Here is a 12,241-nt window from a genome sequence, read left to right on the forward strand (position 1 = left end):
TATTGTAAACGTCTCTTTAGGCCGGGTCTACAATAGCTGTAGTAAGCATTAAGTCGTAAGAAATGAACCAATCATATTTCATTATTTTTCTCTAAAGTCAATTGTAATTGGTTAATTTCTTACGGTTTAAGGCTTACTACATCTATTGTAGACTCGGCCTTAGTGTCAAGAGATGTCACATGAACAAAAATGATGAATTGGTATTTTTATTTTTTGGTCACGTGATGTTGAAAATGAGCATCGATATGAAAAGGTACCTTAAAGGTGCTGTTAGAATCACATAGCTGACCAAAGAGATCGTTTCAGTATGTTTTACAATTAGGGTTCGGTAAGGGAGTAGTAGTAGGGTAAGTAAATAGATATGTATGTCGGTACTCACATACATATCGGTACTTACATACATACGTATATAATATATACATATATATATTTCTATCCAAGATCCAAATCGCAATACGTCTCGCGCATATAAGTGGCTATACTGACTCAAGATATGACAAAGAATAGACATAGATCATAAGCGTTAATTAATTTCCCCTTAACTTTCCTGCAAAATTATTGATATATATATATATATTTCCATTTTGTAATATTCTAACCCAGATCACGCGCGTGAACAGCCAGCCATTCGTTTTATCACATTGTTATCTGTCATTTGGGTTCACGCGCACGGCATGGAAGCGTAATTCCACTGTTTTGTGAAGCATAAAACGGCAACAAAACACCTACGCGCACACCAAGGCGCACACATTGAAGCACATTATTGTTGACGCATTGTTAGTGAACTTCGGAATTTCGCACTTTGATCCTTTCTACATTCAACCTCTCCGTGGCCCGCACACGATTTTTTCTTCACACGTTTTTCTTCACCGGGAACGCTAAATTAGGTGAGCTATAATCAACATTGTCATGAATATTTATGACTATATATTTAAGTAAATTGGGATAAAATAAAGCATAGAAAAACAAATATTTGTTTATTATAATTCATTATATATTTAATTTTTTATCACTTATGATGGCCCCAAATATTAGACATCTCCAAATTTCTGCAATCTTTCATGCTATTAGTTTTTTTAACTATCAATTTTATTCCTGATAGTATTATATAGATTTTTGTCAGTTTCAGATATTGTTATGATTATGATATCTAGATTGGAGGAGACTTGTAAATGATGTAATGTTATTGTAATAATGGTTGCTGATATTTTCAGGAATTAATACTTAAGTTTTTACTTAATTTGACACACCTGTTACATAATATTTTTTCTATGTTTCTGGTACATGTATATAATTGTAGTAATTCAATTTCTAAATTTTTCAAAAGCTTGCAACACAAGTTTAATTCTTGATTCTTCCAATTTATTCAACTTTAAGAAAAAAGAAGCAAATTTTAAAAAATCTTATATAATTAATAGCACTTAAAATTAAATAAATAAATTTATTATTATTATTTATTTATTATTACTATTATTATTTTTAATGAATTTAAAACTAAATTGAAAGCACTGATGAGTAATATCACTTACAGGAAATCGGACTAAATAAAAGTTAGGTATAATAAAGCAAAAACTCTTTTTATTTAGTGTTACTTTATTAATAAATCAGTTTTGTAATTTACATTTTCGTCTTTGACTATTCAGTAATTAAATAAATAAAAGTATATATATTTAATTTAAAATTTGATTAAAATTTTAAAATTGATTAAAAATTATTTATTTATTTATAACCAAATTATTGACATGAATGATAACTTAATGTTTCTTTTACTCTTGAGTGTATTAAAAAGTAGAAAATGCATTCTGCTTGTCTGTATCTAAGAAATAAGCAAATGTTTTTATTACTTATAAAACTTGTGTCTCTACATTTTATATCTTCTCAAGAAAATTTAATTTTGTTGTGTACTATATTTTTATGATTATGTTATATAATATATATAAACTTTAATTTATTTCCTCTATCAAATGAATTTAAATGATGAACCAATTAATACTAGAACAATTTATTCGCTAATTTGTATAACAGCATCCAGGCATCAGAAAATTGTACATAACGACACTACAATAATTTTTTTCATCCTCAGGCAAGTTCTTATTTACTTGTGTAAATAGTTGTGTAAATAGTTGCTCATATAGTTATCTGTTATCATAAGATATCGTTTTGAAATTATTTAAAACTTTCACCATAATAGTTTTGAGTGTAATGATAATTGCTACAATTAAATTTTTACAAAAATTGAAAAAATTAAGATTTTTTGTAAGTATGTGTGCGTGAATGTAATTTTATCTTATTAATTAAAAGATTGGTTGATGTGCTTTTGTTGCAGGTAGAAAAAAGTGAACATTTATGTTTTCTATAAAGTGTACAGTTTAATATTATTTGCTTATCACCATGGGAGTGCTCTCCTCCATGAAGCAATCATCAGTGGTACACCTTATGTTTGCTATTACATTTTTTACATCTGGCTTGATAATAAATTTCTTCCAATGCATTTTATATTTTGGACTAAGACCCTTTTCCAAGTATCTGTACCGCAAGATTAATTATTATCTCTGTTATTCCTTCTATTGTCGTAAGTTTATTTTATCTCTTGAATTATTTTAATCTTTCATTTTTATTTCCAAGATATTAACATTTTGATTTTTATTTTTACTAGAATTAGTATTTATGGCAGAATGGTGGGCAGGATCGGATCTGATATTGTATATAGATAAAAAGGATTTTGACAAATATTTCGGCAATGAGCATGGTTACCTTTTAATGAATCATACTTACGAGGCCGATTGGTTGATAGGTTGGTTACTGTGCGACCGCGTGAGATTGTTAGGCGTAAGTATATAAACAATATTTATATATATTTATTAAAAAAAAATATCTCTTAATTTTTATTCTTCAGAATTGCAAAGCATATGCTAAAAAATCGATACAATATATTCCAACGCTAGGATGGGCATGGAAATTTGCTGAGAGCATTTTCCTGGACAGAAGTTGGGACAGAGACAGGGAGAAGATTAAGAATCAAATAAAAGAGTTGATCGATTATCCTGACACGATATGGGTATGTCTCTCTGTTTCTTTTATCTAAGTGCAAATGTATTCGATGAGTCCTTTAAATATTTGTTTAAAAAATAAACAATATAAATTATAAATAATTTATTGCTACATCCAAAAATAAATAAACAAGTAAAAGTAACTACGGATTGATTATAGCTTCTGCTCTATCCCGAGGGTACGCGCTTCACATCAAAAAAATTGGAAGCCAGCCAAAAATTCGCTATTGAAAGAGGTCTACCAGTATTAAAATATCACTTAACACCACGCACAAAAGGCTTTACTGCCAGCATTCCGCACATGAGAGGCAAAGCAGCGGCCATTTATGATATTCAAATAGCTTTCAAACCATCTGATTCAATAAAACCAACCATGAAGAACCTTCTTTTAGGAAAACCAATAGAGGGACATATGTATGCCAAAAGAATCCCCATTGAAGAAGTCCCAGAGGAAGAAGAGGCTGCTGCCGAATGGCTGCACAAACTTTATCAGCAAAAGGTAATATGCTACATGTACATTTTTTATTATACTGAGTACAAAAATTTATATTATTTCAATAAAGGTATATAATCCTGCATGAAATTGATAAAATTTTTTTAAATATATATACAGAGTATTCGTAAAAAACTTTTCGTGTACAAATAGAGCAGATTAAACTGAGCAGAAAAAGTGTATATTATTATATATATATATTATTATATATATATATATATATATATATATTTTTTTTTTTATTGATAAAGTATATCAACATAGATATATATTCAATAAATATAAACAATCCCGCGTGAGACTGATGCAACAAATTTTTTAAAAAATATATATACATATATAATATATACAGTGTTTCATTTTAATTGCCCCAGGCAAATATCTCGCAAAATATGGAAAATATGGAAAAATATTTCAGACAAAAGCTGTATGGCTTCGAGGGGAACATAAGAGGATACCACTGATTTGACCTTGAATAATTGTTTGAAGATCACATAATGGTCATCTTTTATTTCTTAAATGAAATCTATTTTTTATTACATATTCTTGTAGCTTATCTCGAGAGCTTTCCGAAACACTATAATAAAGTTACGTTTCATTAAGTACTTTCCGATTTATAAGGTTTCAAAGTTGCAATATTTTGACATAAAATGCAAGATATCTCGTAAAATATTCATTTTTTGATTATCTTACCCTAATACTTTTATGCACAGAATAATGAGACAAATCAATTGGCGTAATTAAAACACATAGTTATCTTTAAGAAAAAATCTGAATTTGCAACTAGCAGTTACACATTTTTACTTTAACATAATTATGTGTTTTAATTACGCCAATTGATTTGTCTCATTATTCTGTGCATAAAAATATTAGGGTAAGATAATCGAAAAATGAATATTTTAGGAGATATTTTGTATTTTATGTCAAAATATTACAACTGTGAAGCCTTATAACTCAAAAAGTATTTAATGAAAAAACATTTTATTATAGTGTTTTGGAAAGCTCTCGAGGTAAGCTATAAGAAAATGCAATGAAAAATGGAGAGTTCCATTTAAGAAATTAAAGGTGACCTTTATGTGATCTTCAAATAATTATTCAAGGTCAAATCAGTGGTACCGTTTTATGTCTCCCTCGAAATCATACAACTTTTGTTTGAAATATTTTTTCGTATTTTCCATATTTTTCGAGATATTTGCCTGAGGCAATTAAAATGAAACACTGTATATATACAATATATACAATGTGTTCAGATGATATAGACCTGATAGGAGATATCAAAGAAATTCTAATTAATAATAATTAGATTTATCGCATAATGATATAAAACTTTTTTTGTTCAGTTTAATCTGCTCTATCTGGACACAAACAGTTTTTTACGAATTACTAGATAGCCTGTATATATTTTTAAAAAAATTTGTTGCATCAGTCTCACATTGGATTGTTTATATTTATTGAATATATATCTATGTTGATATACTTTATCAATAAAAATATATATACATCTCTATTGATATATATATATATATATATATATATATATATATATATATATATGTTGATGTTTCTTGAATAGATGAATAGAGTTTAATGGAATAGAGAAAGTTTTGAATAATTATGTTTGACAAAAAGATACCTGCTTATTATCATTGCCAATGACCCATTTAAATTGAGTATATCAGTTTGAAGTTATTTTTATATACAGGAAAAACACATTACAAATAAAGAGATTTCATTAAATTCTCATGATATTGAGTGCACAAAGATCGATTTTTATTAAATGAGTTTACATTAATTTATTTAATATTTAATATAATACAATAATGTTAGATAAACTCTATTTGATAGGATCGTATGACGGAGAGTTTTTACAAGACTGGCGATTTTTTTGCCACGAGCGGTGTGCCTAGGACAGATTCGTTTAAACTGAAAAGAAGATATTATTCCCTCATTAACACTATATGCTGGGTGATAGTTGTCCTTGTACCAATGCTGTATTACCTTCTAAGGCTTCTCCTATCCGGGTCGATTCTGTACTTTTCCATTGGAATTGCAATTATCTTTTTATGTAAGTAATATCCTCATACTGACTTTTGTATTATTATCTTTTTATTATCTTATTATTATTATATTATATCAAATTTTTTATTCAGCAAATTGCCAAGAAGGGGCTTGGTTTACAATGAGGGAATCTACACACGCACTTCCATCCATACCTTAACATCTTTGTCTAACTTAATCCACCTTCCTGTTATAAAAAGTAGTTTATAACATGAACAAATAAGTTTATCCTAGGGAGGCTACATTATATTAATTCTGCACTAACTTAATCCAAACAAATTATATCAATTAATCCATTAGCTAATCAAATTATATCAATCAATCAATTAATTAATTAATTAATCCATTAAATCAAATCAACCTAACTTACAACCAAAATTAAACTTAAAATTAAAATTAATATCATTATTATTATTATTACATTACAATGAAATTAATAAATACAACAATAAATAACTAACTAACTTTACATTACTTTACTCAAAGCCGCTAGTATCACACCTATTTAATTCCATTCAATATAATTCACTTCAACTCCTCTATACATCTGTCTTTTCACAACCATTTTCGCTCAATTTAATATTATTCTCGCTACATTCTCTTTCCTTCCTCTCCCTCTCTTTCTAAAATCTATTTAATATTCTTTTTGATACATCTAATTCATCATTCAAAATGTTCTTTATTCTTCGTTGCTACAGCCTAACTCCTCACACCATCCTTTTAACTCTACACATTTCTTCACAACATGTTCCAAGTTATCTTTTCCTATTCTACACCATCTACATACTTTACTTTTATCCTCTTTCCAATATTTATTAAATTCTTCCATATTCCCACACCTAAATCTTACTAGACCCCTTATATTATCTGCATATTCTTCCCTATCAATAATTTCACTTCTCAAATAATTAGGCCCTTCTATATTTCTGTCCAACTCTTTATATCTACTATTGTATCTTGCCTCCCTAATTTTAGCACCTTCTATTTGCCTATGTATATCCCTTTCTCTTTCTTTTATTAATTTCTCTATTTTAATCTTATTATTCTTCATACCTTCTATGGCTTCTAATCCCCAACCTAAGTTATTAAAGAAATATTCTTTTTCTCTACTATATAACTCTTCTTTTTTAATCATACCTTCTTTCTCTTTCCAACATTTCTTCACTAATTTTTCCTCCTCTTTTGTCCTAATTCTTTCCTTATATCTCCATGCTCTAGTTCCCCATCTTATAGCGAGTTTCTCTAAACCTAATTCTCTATATATAATATATCTCGGCGTACAAAAATCAATCCTAAAAACCCATTTAATATAGTCCATCATCACCTTTTCTAATTCTTTTTTCTCTTTCCATCCCCATATTTCTACCCTATACGTTATCACACCTTTGTACCAAATATCTATGTAACATCCATCTTTTAAAATAATTTTTACATATTCTTTCCCCTAAACTTCAAACCTTTCCTGCAGCTAATTTCCCTTTCCTACTCAATTCTTTGACATGTTCTGTGTAATTCCCTTTCCTATTAAACGTAAATTCTAAATATTTAAAACTTTTTACCTTTTCAATCTTACCTGTATCTCAATTTCATTTTTCTTTATTAATTTTCCCGGAACTATTAAATATTAATACCTTTGACTTTTCTGTCCATAATTTCATTTTTCTTTCCTTCAGAAATCTTTTCAAAGTACCCATCATATCCACTAAATGCCTCTCTGTTTTTCACCAACAGAACAATGTCATCTGCATATGCTAACGACCATTATTAACTCTCATTATTAACTGCTATACCTACCCATTAGACTCTCATTATTAACTGCTATACCTCCTATTCCTCTACTTCCTAGCGCATAATCTATTTAGATCCGCGATATACAAGTTGAACAGAGTCGGATTCAGAACACATCCCTATCTAAGCCCTTTCTTTATCAAGAAACTTCTTGAAACCCTCTCCTTCGTTCTTACAGAAGCTCTTGTCTCTTCATATATATTCTTTATTCTCCTGATTAGATTTCTGTTAACTTCTTTCTGCTCCAATATATCCCATAGCGTCTTCCTATCGACATTATCAAAAGCTGCTTTCAAATCCACAAAAACTTTTCTTCATCTTTATTTTTTTCTTTTTCCCTTTACACGATATGGTTCAAAATATATATATTGTCCATTGTGGATCTGCCTTTCCTAAACCAACTTGACTCTCCGGTAATAAACCTTTTTCTTCCACTTCCTTTTCTAACTTTTTCTTAAAAATTTCTGCATAAATTTTGTATGCTGTGCAGAGAAAAGATATACCTCTGTAATTTTCTACTTTCTCCATCTCTCCTCTTTTATACACAGGGACAATTATACTTTCCCTCCATTCGCCTAATATTTCTTCTTGTTTTCACGCTTTTCTCAGTAATTCCCTAAACCTTTTTTAATTGTCTCTCCTCCGTTTAAAAATGAATTGAAAAATAGAAATATTGATACTTTCTTTTTGATTGTAGCAAAATGAACATACATTCTTCAACAATGATTCTTCGTAGAAATTTTGATTTACTTTATTATTATTATTATATTTACTCATGTATTATTGTCTTTTGTTACATTTATTGTTTATGATATTAATCTGAAAGAAGTAATCATATTAAAAAAATTGAATTTAACTTATAAATTTTTTCCATGTAACAAATATCAATTAAATTTAAATTTTTAATAATAACTGCAATTATTTGATTTATTTGCTTAGGAAACTTTACAGTTTGTCTTGTTTCTTTATTTTTTATGTGCCATGTTTTTAAATATTTTGATAATTTGTTAACGAAAACAAATTGAATTACAGTTTATCTGCTAATGTACAAAACGCTCGGAATGTCAGAAATAAGTAAGGGTTCGTCATATGGCGCGGCAGATGCAAAAAAGGATAAATAATTTTGGAGCAATTGCTAATAAAGGACAACTCCTGAAAAGAAGTGTCAAAGCAGGAATCAGGAAGATTTCCAGGTTGTTTAAAGGGAAGAGAAAGAAATTATAAAAGAAGTCAGATATGTATACATTTGATTTATACTTCCATGTGATTTATTCAGCGGCAAACTTTTTGTATGGATTTAATATGTAACACATATACACACAGATTTACATATACATTAAGTACATACACACATGTATGTGTACGCACAACCAATGTATACAGGCGTGCATACTATACAGGTGTGCATATCATATGCTTATATATGATAATAACGCACAACTCTCGTGTGCAAATAGAACGAGTTAATAAATCGAGTAGAAAAGTTTTGAAAAACACTCCTTTATCGATTTTCGCAATTATTAACGAAATTAATTTTTAAAAATCGGCCGATCCACGCGAGTTAGTATCACCCTGTATATATACAAGATATTCTATTGGATTCTCTTTTATTTTTTAAACTAATTATAAGGGAGATCAACCATAACATGTATAGCACATTTTTTAATTTGTTACTACACGCACATTTTTTTACCTTAAAGCATCCCTAGTAATAAAAAACCTTATTGCAGCAATATTGGCTAACAATATATACTCAATATATACTAAATTTTTTTACATTGGAACATATTTTTACATATAAACTCTCATATTGGCTCAATATTGTAAAATGCTCCCCCTTTTTAAACAAATTTTAAAATTGAAGAAATACACATCTTTAATCAAAATTTTTTTACTAATCATAATATTAATATGTAATAATACATATTAATATAATATAAATACAACTGAATTTTATAGTTAAATATTATAGTTAATATTAATTAGACTGTTATTTTATATTTTAAATAGACAATAAACAGACTTTTTCATTCATTCGCACATTTAGCTGTCCGATTTTTCAAAAATCGGTTTAATATATCTGAATTCTCTGTATAGTGAGAATTTAAACTGATAGTAATATTTGTTATCATTTTATTTGTTACATTTTGCAGGCTTTATATTTTCTCAAAATTTGAATACAGATATAGATAGTATAGATAGTAGATGTAATTACATTTTGTTAATAATTAATATTAGCTTTGTATTGGAAAATATTCGCCAAAACATTGTTAATATTTAACCAATTTATTGCCATATTGTGGTGTGTTCTTGGAAATTGTGCTCATAAATATTCATTTACTTATCGATGACTTTCACTCCAATTCACATCTTCTGTTTGTAAAAATCTGATAACTTTGTGCATCTCAAACTTAAAACGGTTTTCAATTTTTTACACTGACCGTTCACTTAACAGACTAACCAGTAAATGAAAGACAATAACACTTGCACGGCTACTATTTCTTTCCTCGAAATAACAATACATGTCCTTAAGTTCGAGAGATCCAGAAGTTGCGCTCATATATCATGTATCATTTACGCATTTATCTTTTTTTGTTTTTGCATATTAAATTAACCATCTCGAACAAAACGCCAGTGTGAATATAATAGATATTTATAAAACTATCTATATTGGGAAATGAATAAATATGCATATTTTTTGTTATAATAATTAGCTTGTTTGAAGGGAATACAACGATGATTCGATGTAATAATTTAATTTTCAAGGCGATAAAACTTATATAATATGTAAAATAATTACATTGAAATCATATATCATTATGTTCACTTCAAATAGTACCTTCTACAACTTTTATTATATCAAAATTTACACATTATTGTAAACAAATTATGCATACCTCTTCGTTCTTTAAGGCTCCCGAGTAGTCATCGCGGCCATATTGAAATCGTCACTTCATAAGCGAGAAATAGCAAGAAATGATACCCTGATTTATGTTGCGACTGATATGTAAATAAAAACATATTTCAACGAAATAATATTACCAATCTCTTCAGTACACCTGTAAAAATGTACGGCTGGTAATCCTTTCTCCTGACAATTGATAAATAACTAAATTGAGTCCGAAATGAACCCTTGAAATGTGGAAAAACACGCGATTTAACAGCTGTCGAAAGGAGAGGAAAATATTACTTTACACAGTTTATTCTTTACACAGCTTAGCAGCCGTACATTTTCACAAGTTTCATAAATACGTTGCACATCACAACACTAGCAAAAAGCAAATAATTACGACGTAGGTCGCAACATAAATTGGGCTGTCATTTCTCGCTTCTGACATATTTCCCAAAAGAGAGAAAGAGACAGAACTATATGTCGCCACTGTCGACATCGAAGTTTCACGGCGAGTGCTCGGGAGCCTTAATACAGATAGTTTTTGTAAATAACTATATTTTACAATAGAGTTCAGTTTGAGTCATTGCCAAAATCTTAATTTTATATATATATATATATATATATATATATATATATATATATATGTTATGATCCATCTCCTTTAAAAGTTCAAAAGATAAGAAGAAGTGAGGATATTTTTTATGTGTGTATGTGCATGCGCGCGCGCACGCACATGAGCAAGCAACTTTTTGGTTTTTAATTCCAAGCCATATATTATTTTAGGAATGACAGAGTACTCTTATTTGTTATGACGTACCTATGACAGTATTAAATCACTTACATAAATCATTCTAAATAATAAAAAATAAAATTTTGCCTTTTTCTACGATGAAATAAGTTTAAATTGAGATTTTTTTATGAAAGTTATTTTTGTTTTACCATTTAATAGTACTTTAACGAGAAAAAGGTCTCAAAAATCCATTAAAATCTTGACTTTTATAAAGATAAAATAAGATTTTATTAGACTTTTTTATGAATGATTATTTATTATTTTGTGTATATAAACTACATATATTCAAGAAATTAAGGCTTATTCAAATAAAAATATGTAGTTGCTCGAGATATAGGGATTTAGTCACAAGTCAATGTTACAAAGTGAAGGAAAAAATTATGAAAGGAAGTAATGTTGTGTGTATATGTGTTCGCGCGTGCGTGCGAACGTATGCGCTCGGTATTGTTATATAATGTTATATAATTGTTTTATACCTTTTTCTGCATTAGCATTTTTTCAAATATAGCGGTGATTATTGTTAAATAAAAAGTTCAGTCTTCTGATGCGCCATCAGCAATAATTGAGTTTTGAACGCACACTATATTTTCTTCCAATTTTGAATTGTATGATATGTATTTATCAGATATTATATATCTTATATTTTGTATGACTCAAAAAATGTTGTTTGTTAATCGATTTGAATTATTTGATACGTATATCAATTTATTATTAATTGATTTAATATTAACTTTAATAATACTGTTCTTTCTGCGAGTCTTTATGCTTATGCTTATGCAATGATAACGACATTATAAGTGATGTGTTTTCATTATATAAAATGAAATATCTACAAAATAATATATTTAAGTATTCTTGTTTTTCTTTTAAACATGAAGTAGAAAAATTGTTTAGTACAAAGTTGCCTCTTTCGAAGAGGTAAATATAGTAATAAAGAAAAATATTTTTATGGTTATTTTTTTCGAGATTTTAAATCACGGTAATGTCTGAGGACAATCATAGAAGAATTGATGGTCCAGAACATCAAAAACATTAGTCGAACAGAGGCCCAGCCTGCGAGGCACAATGGAAGCACATCAAGTCATAAAATTTGTCATATGATTGTCATTGACATTTTTTTAAATAAAATTATATTTTTTTCTATATTCTAACTTTTTCTACATATGTCT

General features: G+C 28.3%; 1 protein-coding gene across 3 annotated transcripts; it reads left to right on the top strand.

The window, feature by feature from the left end:
- The first annotated feature begins 202 nt into the window (after nt 1-202).
- On the top strand, nt 203-9,567 carry LOC140673810 (1-acyl-sn-glycerol-3-phosphate acyltransferase gamma-like). Of its 3 annotated transcripts, XM_072906997.1 has the most exons (9): nt 203-347; nt 604-887; nt 2,026-2,087; nt 2,331-2,572; nt 2,657-2,829; nt 2,897-3,058; nt 3,211-3,549; nt 5,389-5,608; nt 8,422-9,567. In XM_072906997.1, exons 4-9 carry the CDS (start codon nt 2,392-2,394, stop codon nt 8,508-8,510), a joined length of 1,164 nt encoding a protein of 387 aa, XP_072763098.1. In that variant the 5' UTR covers nt 203-347; nt 604-887; nt 2,026-2,087; nt 2,331-2,391; the 3' UTR covers nt 8,511-9,567. The 3 variants fall into 3 exon arrangements, with proteins under 3 accessions (XP_072763098.1, XP_072763097.1, XP_072763099.1); XM_072906996.1 differs by lacking the exon at nt 2,026-2,087 and having other exon boundaries at nt 2,327-2,572; XM_072906998.1 differs by lacking the exons at nt 2,026-2,087; nt 8,422-9,567 and adding an exon at nt 5,694-5,890 and having other exon boundaries at nt 2,327-2,572.
- Nucleotides 9,568-12,241: the final 2,674 nt, after the last annotated feature.

Source organism: Anoplolepis gracilipes, chromosome 15 (genome assembly GCF_047496725.1).
Source record: "Anoplolepis gracilipes chromosome 15, ASM4749672v1, whole genome shotgun sequence".
Taxonomy (NCBI): Eukaryota; Metazoa; Arthropoda; class Insecta; order Hymenoptera; family Formicidae; genus Anoplolepis; species Anoplolepis gracilipes.

Bases quoted from the DNA above. Each gene is read 5' to 3' on its own strand.
- LOC140673810 (XM_072906997.1), top strand. From the start codon at position 2,392: ATGGGAGTGCTCTCCTCCATGAAGCAATCATCAGTGGTACACCTTATG. The intron at 2,573-2,656 runs GTAAGTTTATTT...TATTTTTACTAG, and splicing joins CTGTTATTCCTTCTATTGTC to AATTAGTATTTATGGCAGAA. The intron at 3,550-5,388 runs GTAATATGCTAC...TCTATTTGATAG, and splicing joins ACAAACTTTATCAGCAAAAG to GATCGTATGACGGAGAGTTT.